At 31.0% G+C, this 16,578-nt stretch overlaps 8 protein-coding genes across 8 annotated transcripts; 4 read left to right on the top strand and 4 right to left on the bottom strand. All coding sequences in view use genetic code 12, as the record gives it.

Annotated features, from left to right (window-relative positions):
• Positions 1–794: 794 nt before the first annotated feature.
• Positions 795–2,660, bottom strand: SOF1 (rRNA-processing protein). The gene has a single exon (XM_064882091.1). It carries the CDS (start codon positions 2,488–2,490, stop codon positions 1,105–1,107), a length of 1,386 nt encoding a protein of 461 aa, XP_064738092.1. The 5' UTR covers positions 2,491–2,660; the 3' UTR covers positions 795–1,104.
• A 405-nt stretch (positions 2,661–3,065) lies between these two features.
• Positions 3,066–4,982, bottom strand: RJT21DRAFT_44381 (phosphatase). The gene has a single exon (XM_064884586.1). The coding sequence runs from the start codon at positions 4,550–4,552 to the stop codon at positions 3,383–3,385; it is 1,170 nt and encodes a 389-aa protein (XP_064738091.1). The 5' UTR covers positions 4,553–4,982; the 3' UTR covers positions 3,066–3,382.
• A 1,576-nt stretch (positions 4,983–6,558) lies between these two features.
• RJT21DRAFT_133132 (uncharacterized protein) lies at positions 6,559–8,236 on the top strand (the record flags this gene model as incomplete). Its single annotated transcript, XM_064883178.1, has 1 exon — positions 6,559–8,236. One exon carries the CDS (start codon positions 6,559–6,561, stop codon positions 8,068–8,070), a length of 1,512 nt encoding a protein of 503 aa, XP_064738090.1. The 3' UTR covers positions 8,071–8,236.
• Positions 8,237–8,279: 43 nt separating this feature from the next.
• Positions 8,280–9,524, top strand: SOL1 (Sol1p). The gene has a single exon (XM_064882090.1). The coding sequence runs from the start codon at positions 8,442–8,444 to the stop codon at positions 9,396–9,398; it is 957 nt and encodes a 318-aa protein (XP_064738089.1). The 5' UTR covers positions 8,280–8,441; the 3' UTR covers positions 9,399–9,524.
• A 64-nt stretch (positions 9,525–9,588) lies between these two features.
• RJT21DRAFT_44371 (cleavage polyadenylation factor subunit) lies at positions 9,589–11,122 on the top strand. Its single transcript, XM_064884584.1, has one exon. It carries the CDS (start codon positions 9,628–9,630, stop codon positions 11,101–11,103), a length of 1,476 nt encoding a protein of 491 aa, XP_064738088.1. The 5' UTR covers positions 9,589–9,627; the 3' UTR covers positions 11,104–11,122.
• On the bottom strand, positions 11,123–12,301 carry RJT21DRAFT_44372 (peptidylprolyl isomerase). The gene has a single exon (XM_064884585.1). It carries the CDS (start codon positions 12,248–12,250, stop codon positions 11,141–11,143), a length of 1,110 nt encoding a protein of 369 aa, XP_064738087.1. The 5' UTR covers positions 12,251–12,301; the 3' UTR covers positions 11,123–11,140.
• Positions 12,302–12,429: 128 nt separating this feature from the next.
• On the top strand, positions 12,430–13,710 carry RJT21DRAFT_121401 (uncharacterized protein). The gene has a single exon (XM_064882089.1). The coding sequence runs from the start codon at positions 12,441–12,443 to the stop codon at positions 13,674–13,676; it is 1,236 nt and encodes a 411-aa protein (XP_064738086.1). The 5' UTR covers positions 12,430–12,440; the 3' UTR covers positions 13,677–13,710.
• RAD53 (serine/threonine/tyrosine protein kinase) lies at positions 13,711–16,073 on the bottom strand. Its single transcript, XM_064882088.1, has one exon. The coding sequence runs from the start codon at positions 15,983–15,985 to the stop codon at positions 13,742–13,744; it is 2,244 nt and encodes a 747-aa protein (XP_064738085.1). The 5' UTR covers positions 15,986–16,073; the 3' UTR covers positions 13,711–13,741.
• Between the last annotated feature and the right edge of the window lie 505 nt (positions 16,074–16,578).

The following is a 16,578-nucleotide window of genomic DNA, read 5'->3' as shown; positions in this document are numbered from 1 at the left end:
GTATTTCGATTGTGATGTAATGAAATGGACAGAAGCCAATATATGATATGAATTAAGTGGATATATGCTTTATAGAAATGAGTAATCAGGCAATTTGGTAATTTGGTAATTTGGTAATTTTGCGAAGTGACAAATGATAATGAGGTGTCACAAATAAATTTTACTTAGGTATACGGAACTCAAGTGGAATGAAGAAATAGGACTAAGTAAGATGAACTGAGTGGATTAAAATTGTTATGAGTTAGTTTAATAAACAAATTATAAAACTCGGTAGTAATGGTTGTTCTGGGAGTTGAATGAACAGGTTGTCAAACCCTTAATAGTGGGGATGGAAGATTGAAGTACAACGGCAAGTTCCTTAAAAAGCGCTCGGAAGTGGAGTGCCCTAACGTATATATGATGTTGATGAAAGGATCTTTCAATTGAAGTTATACCTGTTATGAAAATTATTCGTAGGTTTAGTTGTTACAATCAACTGATCATACAAATTGGGAATGGAATTTTTGTGCTCTTCAATTTTTTTTGGAAATGTCGTGGCGCAGGTGAGAGATAATGTCGTGTATTAGTTTCTTTTTCAGATTAAAAAAAAAAGGTCTTTTGGGTCTTTTCGACATTTTTCATTTGCTAATTCACTCATTTCTTACTAGAGGGAATTTTATTATTTTTCCGGATATACAGTCGCAGTCGCAGTGGGGTGCCTTCACTAAATTAAGAAACTCCAGTATTTGTTAGTGAATATAAAATCTATAACTCCTTCATTATTGTTTTATTTTCAGGATGTAGCGGTTGATAAATTTTAGTAAAGTTTAAGTTTACTTCGTAAAATGATCATAGATAAAATCGATTGATTTGTATACTTCTCTGATAAGTCTAATGGTTGTTAACTGTAACTTTAACTTTAACTATAAGTGTAATCTCATGACGCTACTAATTTACAAGCCAAGCCAATAATTGGTGGGGCTTAAGTGCGATGAAGGGGAAGTATGGAACGTCAGCTTCTGATTTTATAAAGTATTATTTATGCATTTTTATATTGGGGAGTTTGTTAGAGGCTACCTATTACTTACTACTTATTACTAACCACTTACTACTAACCACATACTTCTACTTATCTTCCTTAATTGCAGTACCTCTAATATGCTTTTGTCTTTCTGGTACATATGGTTTACTACCAGCTCTACTATGTTTTCTATCATTTTCTTGTCTTTTCTTTAAACTTTCAAGTTCAACTCTTTTAATTTCATTAGCTTTTTTAATAACAATTGGTACATGTCTATGTCTTGAAATTCTTTTAATTTCTGGCATATGCTTAAATCTTTCCTTTAATGCATTATCATATTCCATCTTAGCTCTTTGTCTTGAAGATTTAATTCCGGCTCTATCTGAACTATTGGCTCTCCAAATTCTTACATTAGTATCATCTGATCCACTTAATATATATCTTGCATCTGTAGTATATTTAACACAAAATATTCTTTGCATACGTTTAGTATGATAAATATCTCTTGAATGACCTTCTCTTGATCTAAAAATTCTGATGGTTTTATCATATGATCCAGTAACTAATTCTTCACCAGTTGGTGAAAAATCAATATCCATTATACCAGCAACATGATCTTTATAAACATTTAATGATTTATTTAAATTTCTCATATCCCATAAATATGCATTATGATCATCACTACCACTGGCAAAATTAAATGCTTCCATTGGATTCCAACTAATACAATTAGTTCTTAAATTAGTTACAACTTTTTGTATAGCAGTATTGGTTCTAATATCATATAAAACAATAGAATTATCTGAACCTGCTGATGCAATTATATTAGTTTCTGTTTTATTAAATTTTACAGTATTAATATTATCAGCACCCCAACTTAAATCACTAACATATTTAGAACGATTCATATCCCATAATTGTATAGATAATCCACCAGTTACAAATATATCTTCATTAAAATGATGATCTAATCCTTTAAAGGCATGTTCACCTAAAAATGTTTTAACTAATCCTTGACTCTTCTTATCATATACATCTTCTTCTCCAAAACCTGCATCAAATTCATTATAATTAACTGACCATAATTTAATATATTTATCATCTCCACAACTTAACATATGCGTTTTCCCAGGTGTTACACTTAAACCTGTAACTAATCCATAATGAGCTTTAAATGTAACTGTTTCTTGTCTACTAGTCATATCCCAATATTTTATAATCCCATCTCCTGATCCACTTGCAACTTGATTAGTAGTACCAAAATTCTTTGCAATACAATATACACCATCTCTATGTCCATCACCTAATTGACCTATAAATGGTTGAGCAAACATTCTTTCCAACTTAGTTGCTGTAACAGCTTTGGTATATTCACGAGCTCTTTCAAATGGATGCAATGCTGGATTTAAATTACGAGGAAGACTAGATTCTTGAGTATTTCTTACAGGTACATATTGGTCCGCTGACCTACTGATAGTCTTGATCTTCATGTCTAACTATATGTATGTATGTATGTATTTGTTTATGTGTGTTTATGTATTTGTATATGAATATGTTTAGTTGGTTGATATAGTCTCATCTCCATCGCTAAATTTTTCAGACTAATTTTTTTTTTTCGTATCGAGGCTGCTACACGCCGCAAATGATTACTGCAAAAAAGCTACTCTAGGTAAAAGTGATATATATGTTTATTTAATAAGTATTTATATATCGATACGTAAAATTACAGAATTATATTATGGTGAATGATAATATGGTAATGATATGGTCAGACAGACAATTATTATTTGAACAATTCAGTTAAATAAGGCTAATGAACTTAGACAAAATGGGTGCAATATTAATATTAATATTATTATTATTATTATCACTATTCTTTTTTTATTGCAATTGTAGGATGAATTTAGGAATTCAACACAAGTCCAGCTCATGCTCTTTTATAATCTTCTATTAGTTACTCTAATCTTTATTGTAATCGATAGAATAATCATGCTATATATGATGTTGAGTGCCTATGTTCCACCTTGCTTATTGATGTTCAAATAATTCAGATATTTAGTTAGTTAGTTAGTTAGTTAGATGTCTGAAAATGTCTGTGACGGGTGACTAATCTTTGTTTTTTTTTTAAAAAATCTATCAAAATAAGTAATTAAAGTGAGATAGTATGGCCATAAGAATATTAAAATAATCAAATTAAAATTGTAGTTAAAGTAAAATTAGTCAAGGAATTATAGGACAATATGATTACGAATTTGGATATGAATATGAATATGAATATGAATATGAATATGAATACGAAAGGTCAACGAAAATTAATAATAACGGTGAATAATGATACAAGTATACCATCTAATAGTAATCAAATAATTTCTCAGGTTTGTTCTATAATGAGATATCTAATACTAAAGAAACATCGTCCACATTTGATTTAGATATATCTTCTAAAAATGGTAATAAATCTAACAATTCATTATCATGAGTATCGCTAAACCAACTTGAAATTGGTATTGAATGTTGAGGATGGAATATATAAGATGCTGGAGAATTATCAATAATAATTGAATCACTTAATGGACGACCAATTTGTGATAAATTCTTTATAAAGTTACCTTGATAACTATAACAAGAATCTCTGAATAATCTATGATGAACTGAATTATGAATATCCAATTTATTTAATAAAGGATCTCCATATTTTGAAACTGAAGCAGTAAATACTACAACTTCAAACCATTGACCTACTTTTTTTAAGAATTCATCAACTCCAGGCCTCTTTATGACATAAACATAATGAACTTGATTTTCAATTTCAACAGGAATTGTGAAATCTGCCGTCTTTAAATATTTGAAAGATGAATGTACTAATGTTTCATCTAAATCAAGGATAAGACACTTTTTATTACCAAACTTTTTATCCTTTTTACCCAAAAGAAAACCAGTCTCTGGATTAAACGCTTGACCATCCTGAAGTTCAGTTAAATCTAAAACTGATTCATCTTCTTCATCATAATCATCTTCTTGTCCATAAATTGCTTCATCATCTTCATCTTCTTCATCAACTAATTGTTGACTATGGGATAATTTTCCATTAGGATCAGATGCAGAAGAAACTTGAGTTATAATACCTTGTTGTTGTTGATCGGTTACTGACAGTTTATCATGATGAGAACTTGGAGTATTGTTAGCTTCATCGCCAGTGTTTGTTATTGTATCTGTTTCATTAACAGAATTATCATCATCTAATAAATCCTTTTTCTGTATTATATTACCATCATTATTTGAACTTGAAAGTGCAGTGGCTACTATTTCAGGAGTTTGTTTTGATTTATGATGAGTTGATGTGGTTCCAACATGAGAGGTTGATGTTTTGCTGGTTTTTGTATCTTTGGATGATGATGAATTTCCTTTGGTATTGGAAGATGAAGGATTTATATTATTTGCAGTCATACCTTTCCGATTTGTAGTCGATGAGTCGTGTCTTGGATTTGGAGATTGGGATTTATCGTCACTGGATTCTGAATCTTCCACCAGGCAACAAAAGAAGATACTCATAGTATTATTAAAAAACTAATAGGTGTAAAAGGAATGAAAGTAGAAGTGAACAGAAGGAGTCACGTTAATTTTTAAGAATCAGACTTGAATAAAATGAATTGAAATGAATTGGATTGGATTGGAATGAAATGAATTCAAGAAAATTACAAAATATAAAGGATAAAACAACGTGATAGATTAACTTGTTTATATATGATGTATCAGATACACTCAATTATATTTGTATTTTCAACGTGTTCTAGCCCTTCTGGTTCCTGCTACTTTTGGCTGGGATGCTACGATATGCGATATGAATGCTGCTTCAATTAATGAAAACGGTAGGATGCTGTACGATTTGTACGAGCTTCTGGGGCACAGTACACTTACGTATAATAATGAACAAAGCCAATGAATGACAGCTTATCGTGATTAGTTAAATAAAGATATACTTACAGATGGGAGAGATTTTTAAAAAGGATATTTCGATTTTCTTTTTTCTCGCAAATGTCGCTGGTTGTAGCGTTGACTATTTTCCGATTATGTCGTACGTAATGCTTACACAAAGTTGCCGATAGCAGTTTTCCATTTCTATATATCTGTTGCTATAGTAATAGTTATTGTAGAAATGGATTTGAAAATAGTTAGAGCAATGATTATAATGTATCACAAACTAATCATAATTAATTTCCTATTATTTGAAGCTTTTATTGACAGAAAATATATGAGAAATGGCAAATATCAATTCGTTCCAACGACATTGTCCTCTTCCTAATCAGGACAGTACTTTCTTTTTTTTTTTATTTTACACATTAGTGCCGTGAGGTCTTTTTTTTTACAGATTAACTTGGGATGTGCCACTGGAGATATGCGTTCCATTGTAATTATATGTGTTTCTCTCCTATTATTGAATTGTTCTATTTTATCATGTAAGCGATATCCACACTTGACATGGCTATATTCCACCCTGCGACAAGCCATAAGTATTATTTTTGAAATGTAATTGAGCCAAATTAAGAGCATATAGAAGAATATGAGATAATTGGGTAAACTGAGACTTTTAAGCCGTACGTAAATTCCAACCTCAAAAAGTTAACAATTTGCTTAACAAAGTAGTTCCGGGAGAATTAAATTCTACACAATAATAATTCAATACAATATAATTACGCAATTGTTCATAGTCATATCCGACCCTTCACATCTTAAAACTGTTTTGTTTTAAGTTTTAGGGGGAGTATTTGCATTATTCAGTTATGTCTTGAATATGTAAGTATCCGCCCCCAACGGACTTACCTATAATATGATATTTACTGTATACCTTCAAGATATTCTTAAAATTTGATCTATGAACCATCCTCTTAATAACTCTAAGTTGTCGTTTAACGCTTCTTGTATATTATTAAATCTCATTAATAACATTTGAAATAACTTTCTATTAATAACTCACCAAGAGATACTTCTTAATAATTAACAATTTAGTACAATAAATAAAGCCACCAGCAATCAAATCGTTTTGATTATCTCTTTAAGTTGCGGATTCTTGGATAAACCGGACATAATTATATTTTATTAGTTAGCCGTGACAGATTAGTGTTGCTAATTGTACTAATTGTTCTGCGTTACAGGTCAAATTAGAAAGCTGCTAAAATGTACCCTACAGTTTATTTGAACCCCAGTAATCACCTAATCAACTAATCAACTATTGTAAATTTAAATAAACACAACTCTTTCTACGCTCCTAAAATTGTTGCAAATTCTGTATATTGCTATTACAAACAATCTCTAAGGGTACTAAGACAAAAGAAGGTATAAAGTTTTCGAAACAGAAATAGTTCATACCGTACTAATAGATTTATCTAATTATTAATTTAGTTAGTAGTTCACGGGATTTCGCACATATCTTGATTAAACCTACGAAAATATCAGAGCGCAATGCCATGACTGCACACTGAACAACTGCTGCAAAAAAGTTGCATTACGCTTAACTTCAGCAATCATTAATATTCAACAAGGAACCATTAATCTAAGCAATGAAGCTAGAAGAAATCATTAACACAGACGATGCTGTTGCTGCTTTGACTGGACTTGAAGAATTCGAACCTATCCAGATTCACTTGAATGGAAAGAACAAGTACGCTGATCTAGTGGACAAGTTAGAAGAGTATTTAAAGAATCCAGACATTGAAGAAATAAACATGTTCTTAAAAAAGTATAAGTTTGAAAAGGAATTTCTGAAGCCTGACTTGTTAAGAATTGTCTTGAGCGCAAATAACTTCCACTTGCTTACTAAGTTTCAATTTGAGACAACAAAAGATCTAATTGATGTAATACTCAAAATCCGTTCTACTTTTCTCTTAACAACAGTTATCTATGATTATTGGTCATTTTCTATACAGATGAGTTTAAAGCGTCCAATTATATCAAATTTACCCAAGGAAGAAGAAAAAGAAGAAGTTAATGCTAGGGATAATGGTCCCGATGATGATCCGGTTCTTAAATTTGATACAAAGTCTTCTGGGCAATTTAGTTCTAGCACTCCTATCAAAAGTCCTCTAGTTAGAAGTTTATCCCAGCCTACATCTGAAGAATCCAGTGTAAAACGTACAAAAAGAACATCAGGGTCACCTCTAAAGTCTGAACATAGAGATAATGCATTGAAATCTTACATTGGCTTGCTATATCCCGACTCAGAAGTAATTGACTTTCCTGTAAATGAGTTCAGTGATCTTAAACTAAAGACAATTCCTCTGGAGGGAATAAGCAGGAGGTTACGCTTTGAAGTTCCATCCACTTACACTGAAATGGATGTACAACTAGCTGCACAAAAAAATATCTTTGGTATTCCATCTCATTATATTCTCAGGAATACATTGACTGGAGGGACTAGGTCTATTACCATAAATGAGAATAAATTAGAAACACGGCCGGACTTGGAGATTGAGTTAGACAAGGGTCTCATTCCAATTGAGATCAAAAGGGATTCAATTATGAAGAATTTAGATTATTTTTATGGCAAAACTTCTATCAGGAAAAGAATTAATTTTCTAGAGATTTACAGCCAGGGTGTCAGAGAGGCTCTCTGTTGTGGTATAAACTGCTTTTTCCTAAGTGATTATACAACGACGTTATTTGTCGAATTCAATTCAGTAGGTGAATTTCAAGAAATTGAAGGCTGTACCATAACCAGGCCCTTAGTTGGAAGGATTATACGTATTGAAGAAACTAAAGATTCTGAATATTCAGCTAATTTTCATCTATTCCTTCTATTGAAGAAACTTCAAAATGAATATATTCAAAGGAGTAAAATTTTACCAGACTTGCAAAAGTATGACTGTCGTGATATCACTGTTACATGCTTTTACCGAGTCATAGATGATATTAATAAAGTATTGTTTAAAATGCCCCAATCTACTCCGTTTGCAGCCATTTCTGGAAAACTCTGCACACAATATGACAATACACTGACCATTAATATTGTGAACTCCATTTTGTCTAAGAATTTGCCAGTTGATATTTCTCCGTTATTTCAAAATGTAGATTGATTTATTGAAGGAGTATAATTTTGAGGTGTCACAGTTAAACTGTTTACATAATAAGAGATCCTTCAACCGATTTCCGAGGTCTAGTTAAGAAATATCGCACTTCCGACCCTTGTCCTAAGTCGATTTACGACATTTACAGAATTTGAATCCTCACGAAAAATTATCCAGCCATCTTCACAATTTTGTGGAACGCGTTTACAGCGAATTACCATTTTTGTAAACACGATACATGCTAAAGAAAAAGTCCCTTATTGTCTCTTAAGCTGTAGAAGAAGTGCACCAGTGGATCTTGATCTTTGATAATCTTCATTTGATCCTTTATTTACGGTAGTGAACTCATACTGGCACTTACCATACAAATTCATTCAGCTATGTCACAAATATCTATAACTCCTCTGACTCCACCTAGATCAAGCACTAAATCAACCAGATCAAATCCATTGTTATCTACTCCATCTTCATCCACTACTCCTATACAGCAACGTAATGGATTGGTAACTCCTTCAACTGTTAGTAAGAATAAGAATAGTTTTCAAATTACCCATGGATTAACTAAGAACAATAATAATGGAAGGTCAATGCCTACAAATACTACACCAATTGCTTTTAAGACTCCTAGTTCAATACAGAAGAAAAAATCATCAGCTCATCTAACTATTCCCAAATCATCAACTAAATTATTACCTTCTACGCCGGATTATGCTTTCACTCCTAGAAAGTCTCCAATATCTCGTAAAAGAAAAGTTATTGGCGGTGGTAATGGGATAAGTAACGATATCATTAATGACACGACTTTTACAATGCCATCTACAACTACAGGAAAAATCTCATTTGGATTACTATTACCTGCTCCATCAAAAATTGGATCTGGAAGACAACAATCAAGATTAACATCTAATAAAGATAAAATCTTTCTTTCATCATCTCATCTCTTTAATGATAATCATTCTGAATTTAATGATATTTTCCATGAACAAGAACTGGAAGAAGAAATGATTCCTCAAACTCCAAGTAAACAATTAATAAACGATAATTTAGTTAATCATTGGCATGGAAAATCTTATAATAATTACTACTCATCCGATGAAGATGAATTACCTACACGTACCGAAGTGGTTAACCCATTTATTAATAATGGATCTTCATCTACCATCAATAAATCCAGATCTATAGAATCAAATCCATTCACAAATAATAGTTCTCAATCTATTAATTATGATACACATATGGAATTAATTAATAATAAGACAGGTCACAGAAGAGTAGTTAAGTTGACATCCAACCAATCGAAAATTAAACCTAAGAAGTTGGATTTCTCAGGATTATAATACTAATCCATCACAAATCTCTCCCTTACAGGTTAAGGTATCCATTTTTTATTTCTTAATTCAATTTATACATATATAGTTATTTAGTATTTAGTTTAGTAGACAGCCCTATAGCTTATATGCCGGAAAATTAACTATGTAGAAAATTTCTCGATATCAGATAAAACTACTAACTAACAGAGAAGAGACCATTACTACTAACTAATATATAAATATATATATACAAACCATGTCAATTCCAGGATTTGGTGGCGGTATAGAACCGATAGAAAATACTAGTGGAGAATGGACTACAGTTGAAGTAACAGGATTTTCTGAATGGAGAGTTGAAGTACCTCACCGGACTATACTTAAATTTAAAGTTATTGATGGAATTGGAGAAATATTTGGGACTGAATTACCATTAAATGTTGAATTACAAGTTTCTGGAGTTAAGTATGCCGTATATGCCCCTTTATCTTCTGGATTTAAATTGGAATATAAAACATTAGCCAATAAATCTGTTATGACTAATGAAGATGAAGAAATTTCCGATTATATCAGTAATGAAACTCAAGCTCATCAAGCATATATTAATTTACATCTTGGATTACAAACTATTCGTCAAGAAATTAGAGATTATAATATATTAAATCCTCAGGATGTTAAAAAGGGACCTCGAGTATTAATAATTGGGAATCCAAATTCAGGTAAAACTAGTCTAGCTAAGATTCTTTCATCATATGCCAATAAAATGGATAGTACTCCAGTATTGGTTAATTTAAATCCTCGTGATGGAGTATTTAGTCTTCCTGGATCTATATCAGCCACTCCAATAAGTGATTCTTTAGATATAGAAAGTGCTAATGGATGGGGATTCACAACTACTTCAGGTAGTTTAATTCATAACCCAAAACAACCAATAGTGAAAAATTATGGATTTTCATCAATTAATGAAAATTTAGATTTATATAAATATCAAATATCTAAATTAGGAGTCACTGTCTTATCTAGATTAGAAGAAGATATAACCATTAGAAATTCCGGAATAATTATTGATACTCCATCATTAACAATTAAAGATATTACTATTATAGAAAATATAGTATCTGACTTTGAAGTAAATATAATAGTAGTAATGGGTAATGAACGATTATTAAATGATTTAAAAAAGAAATTTAAACATAAACTAGATTCTCAATTACAAGTAATAAAAGTACCTATTAGTGGAGGTATTGCTGAAGTAGATGATTCATTTATTAGAAGAAGTCAAGAAGAAACTATAAAGGAATATTTTAATGGTAATTATAAAACAAGATTATCTCCATTTAAAACCGATATAGATGCCAAAGATTTAACAATTTTTAAGGGAGTACTTTCACTGGATATTGCTTCTACATTATCATTTTTACCTTCTGCTGATTCATATGCGGCTGATGAATCTGATGATAAAGATGATAAAGATAAAACTGATGATAGTTTAACTAAATATTATTCATTATTAACTGAGCCAAGTTCATCAAATTTAGATAATTCAATTATGGCAATAACCCAATTACCTCAAACAAGTAATCCTGGTAAGGATTTACTTAATACAAGTATATTGGGATATGTACATATATCTAAATATGAAGATGACAAACATAAAATGAAGATCTTACTCCCCTTCCCAGGAGCATTCCCTAAAAATGTATTAATATCAACCAATATTGGTTTTAATGAATAATATAGAATAATAATAAATAGTATATATACATATTTTACTAATCAAATGGAACCGGTTTGTAGTGAACCTTTTGTTGATTTTCATTAATTCTTAGACTCTCTGATGCAGCAATAGCACTAGGAATCTTGATACCACAACAATCACCCCATGGATTGATAACATTATGAATATGACCACAATCACTATTATCATCTTCATCAGTATGAGCTTCAGTAACCCCTTCAGGACATGGTATTAAACTTCCAAACATGACATGTTGAATAATTGGAAGTTTACCTAATACCTCTGCCTTATACATTTTAATCATTCCTTCTTTAATTTTAGTCCAAGATTTAGCTGCCAGAATATCATCTAGCATAGGAGAATGCCATCTAATACTTAATTTCTGTTCTTGATTCTTGGGTAATGTTTTAATATTATTTATGAAATGAATACATTCAAAATACATATATTTCTTATAGTATAAATCAACCACATCTTCATTATGAATCAGTTTGGGTTTCATATGAGGATGAGTAGATAATTGAGATGAACCAAATAAAAATGGTAAGAAATGATAATCATCTAATCCCCAAACACCATGAGAACCTGCTGGTTCTAACCAATAAATCTTTTGTAATCTTCTCATAATTGTAATATATTTGGTGAATACTCTTAGAACAAGGGCCGAATAATCCGCATCTGTTACGATATTTAAAGTTCTTAAACATAATAGAAAACATATTAAATTCAATTCATGACCAGATCCATAATCGATTCTAGTTCTATTCCCCCAACATTCATTGAAATAAGTTGATACTTCTATTTCTGCTGCTTGAGCTTCTCCAAGTAATGGAATTAATAATTGACTAGAAGTTTGTGATACTTCATCATAAAAGTCTCTGAATTCAATCTTTCCAAATCTGGAAATGTTCTTATCTACTACTACGGGATTCCTATCAATAGTAGCATTAATTTCATCTAAGATATTAAGGATTTTATTGACGGAATCAGAAACATAGATATCAGCATTATCATTAGTTAATCCAGTAACCAGTTGTTGTAAATTCACCACAAACTCAAGAATGGCCGTGTAAGTAGGACTATCTATCCACTTGTCTAAATCTTCAGCGGTTAGAATTCTTCTTACAGGTTTAGTGAAATTCATTATGGATTACTAATCTATTATATAACTCTTACTATATATATTATAATCTTCATACTAAGTGGTTTTGATTTAGCCGACTTTGTATGCAGACCCATACAAAAGAAAAATTATTTATCGGTTGGATGTGAAAAATGGTTAAATAATAAATTATTAATTTTTCACTATTACTATAGCCGATTGGTAGGGAATAATGAGTAGTGCAATTAAGAAAGTTGCTACAAAGGCAGTTTTCTTTGAGTTCCCCGCCAACAAACATCAGTTCTTACGGGAAGTCGAAGTTTCACCTTCTTTAACTGCATTATGGGGGAAATCAACCCGTTCGGCTGAAGAGATTAATGCCGAATCAACTTATCCTGATGTAATTAAATCAAGAAAAGATATATTTGAAGAAATTAAAGTGGCCAATTCTGATGCTGGAGCATTCTCTTTGAAGTTTAAACAAGGTTTGACTTATGCAAAGGCTATTGGATCCTTTTATAAAGAAGGTATAAAGAAAGTTGGTAGAGCATCAAAGGAAAGACGTTTCCTTATTAATAATGTATCCCTAACTAATCAACTTAATAATAAAAATAAAACAGTATCAATAAAAGTTAAGAACTTTAATAAACTAACTCTCGAAATGACACAGGCATTAAGTATGGAAAATATACAAACTAATCAATCGGGACTGGAAAATTATGTTAAGAGAAAATTAACTGATGATAGATTATTTGTATTACCTCGAGTAGGTTACCAAATTCTTAAACGAAATCCTTCAGATCAAATCAAAATTCCTATTTTTGCTATTCTTGCTCTTATATTTATGGAGAGTACTCCCATTTTATGTTATTATGTCCCAGAAATAACTCCTAGGACATGTGTATTACCATCTATACTTCCAGCATTATGGAATACATCATCTTCTACAGCTTTAACTAGTTTAAGACAGAAAAGGTATAGTCCAACCAAATATGAAGATCTTGCTCATAAAAATGCATTCAATCTCCCCTTGGATGAAGCTCAATATCTTGCCAAGGCATTACGATTAATTCCCAGACATATCCCCACATTCTTAGTTCCTGAAATTTATATACGAAGGAAATTAAAGCATTATCATAATTATCTTAGAGTGGATAATCATTATTTAAGTGGTATGAATGGTAAGGGTTCATGTAATATATGGGATTTATCTACTCAAGAATTACTAATTGCATGTTTAGAACGTAATCTTATATTGGATATAAAGAAAGATCTTGCATACATTGAAGAAGGGAAAACTGTAGTCGAAAGACAGACTAGATCTGCAGATTACTTTGATGATTTAAGAATAAGACTATTTAAATTCATCATTGATTTCCATAAGTTTAATATTGGATATTTGGGAGTGAATCATCTCCTCAATTCCAAAGTAGATCCTAAAATTATTAATCTGTGGAGATCATTGTAAATATTTACTGTATATATTAAAGTATAATGAACGTAAAGAAATGAAAAATGTTTTAATGTAAATCGTTAAGTTGAAGATAAAGTAATATCATATGCGCTAGTGTTACGGTTTGAACCTCTTTCTTGAGCCAGTAATCTCAAAGCATTCTCAAATGAGTTCATGGGCTCTATTTTTGGAACATCAGATATAGTATGATTGTTTGGATCTCTATCAATTACTCTAAATCCAATCAGTTCATTTAAACTATCATCAATAAAGAAATGAATTGTATCATTATCTCGAATAGAAATTTTCTTACCCTTTCCAATAACTTGTTGCTGTACCAGGCATGAATTAGTACTCATATCTAATAAAGAAATCTGATATCGATTACCTGGTACTAGATAAGTTTTATTTATGATACAATGGATTTTAGACATCCTATCATCATCTATATGTGTATCACAAATTTCAAGTCTACCAATAGAATGATAATCTAATTCATGCATATGTATTGGAAATTTATAGATAGATTCTGGTAATGGTTCTAATGTTAACCAAGTACCACTAGGTATTTTTCCTGAAGTTTCTTCTGATATTTTCAGTAGTGGATTAGATATAGATATCCTCTTAAGTCTTTCATGATCTTCTATCCCAATAACTTTTTGTCTTTTAAAATTAAGAGGAAGTGATATTTCTTCACTACCAATTCTTTTAACAATTTCATTAGGTTGAGATAGTGAATATCCATCTAATGCTGGATTATTAGCTTTAGGTGGTTGACTTGCAGGTATTTGTGATTGAGGAAGTGGTATAACTCTTTTTGGTACTTTAAATTCATTCTTAGCATTCTTAACTCTCTTTCCTTCTAATGGTCTGAACATAACATCTTCATCTATTTTACTTATAGATGCATCAATTGCCAAACCATTATCTATCTTTCGAGATTGTTGTGATTGAGATTGGGATAAACTTAATGGCTTTTGCAGTTGAGATTCTTCACAATAAGCTTCATGTATCCAAGGATGATTTAAAGCTTCTTCTGCTGTTATACGTAATCTTGGATTTACTTGTAAACATTGCTTAAGAAAATCTCGTCCCATTTTAGAAATATGATATGAATTTAATGGTGCTTCATGAAATTCTCCTAGTTTAATTTTTTGAAACATTTGTGCTTGAGTTTTACCATTAAATGGTAAATGAGATGTAAGTAAAACATATACTAAACATCCTAATGACCAAATATCTACTAATGATGAATAATTTCTTTTAGCAATATCAGCTGTTTGATCATATTTCCCAGTTATTATTTCCGGTGCTACATATGCTAAAGTTCCACAGAATGTTTTCATGAATGTTGAGTTATCACTGAATTTAGCTAATCCGAAATCAGTTATTTTAACTAGAATTGGATCATCTTGCATAATTAATATATTATCTGGCTTTAAATCTCGATGTGATATACCTTTATTATGAACATATTTTATCCCTTCAAGAATTTGTTTAGTAATAACTTGTGTAGCTTCTTCTCCTATAGCTCCATTAGCAGCTACAAAATCCATTAAATCACCTCCAGGAACTAATTCCATTACTATATAATAATTATCCATATCTTCATAAAATGCTTTTAATGCAACAATATTTGGATGATCTAATTCTCGTAATATTGATAATTCTCGATCTACTCCATCTAATGCTCCACCTCCTGTATTTAATGCTTTCCTTCTATTAATGATTTTGACTGCAAAAGATTTACCTGTAGATCTTTCAATAGCCTTTTTAACGGTTGCAAATGCTCCTTGTCCAATTGTTTCATTTTTAATAGTAAAATCTTTATAAATACCTTCATCTTTTATTACTGAATTATTATTAGAACTTGATAATTTTAATGGATTATAATCTTCGGAAAATAATACTACAAATCGTGCCACATCTTTGGCTACTCCATTTCCTACTGATATTTCATCTCCTTGATTCAATATATAATTAGACCCTTTAACCAATCTACTATTATTAAGATATGTTCCATTAGTAGATGTATCTTGAATCCATAATGAACTATCATGCTCATTTAACCATACTCGGAAATGTTTATTTGAAAGTCTTGAAGAAAATGCCATTTTAAAATCACAATCGGTACCTCTACCAAAAGTCCATTCTTTTCTACCATCAATTGTAATTTTACTTTTAGATAAATCAAAGCAATTGATCTGACCAGTGGCACAAATAAATCGACATATTAGTTCGGCATCCACCTCTCGACCATCCTGAGTCTGTGTCTCCCGGGATTTCTGGGTCGGTTGAGTTTGCGTTGCTTGCGTGAACTCCATTGGTCCAAGAGAAACGGTTTAACTGGGGGGACACTTCCGAGATTTAGATGTAGGCTTCGGGATTGAAATTTTTTGTAGTTAATCCTTTACATTACGCGTTCTGTTAGATGAATAATTTAAAGTAAACAAAAGCGGAATTTATTATTTTTCCGTCACATGATTAGTTATCACGCGACACTGCACCTGATTTATTGGAGCTTTTTGTGTTATGTTATGTCATGTCGGCTCTATTGCCATTTAGGGTCCATTGTGGGGTCAATTTTCAACTTTAATTGAATCTCTTTGCCTCGTTCAATATCAATAATGGTTCTTTTTCACTTGATCTGGGGCAGTAGTATATCTTATTTAAATTGTGTTTGTAAAGATGTATTTCCCTTTTACTAACACAGAAGAATTTCGCGGATTTCTATTTTATCGAGATTTATGGTTAATTTTGTTGCAAAGTAATTGATATTTTACTACTTAGGTTAAGGGTAACCACGATATATATTTTTAACGGTTTTTCTTTACTTTATAAGGACTATGTAATTGAAAATATTATTGAATTGTTGAAATATATTGTGGCTATAGATTGTTCAAACAATAATATTTTC

The sequence above is a fragment of the Scheffersomyces amazonensis genome (assembly GCF_036850825.1).
Source record: "Scheffersomyces amazonensis strain UFMG-HMD-26.3 chromosome Unknown RJT21scaffold_4, whole genome shotgun sequence".
NCBI classification, from domain to species: Eukaryota; Fungi; Ascomycota; class Pichiomycetes; order Serinales; family Debaryomycetaceae; genus Scheffersomyces; species Scheffersomyces amazonensis.
Note: the sequence above shows the minus strand (reverse complement) of the source record. Positions and strands in the feature narration are given on the sequence as shown.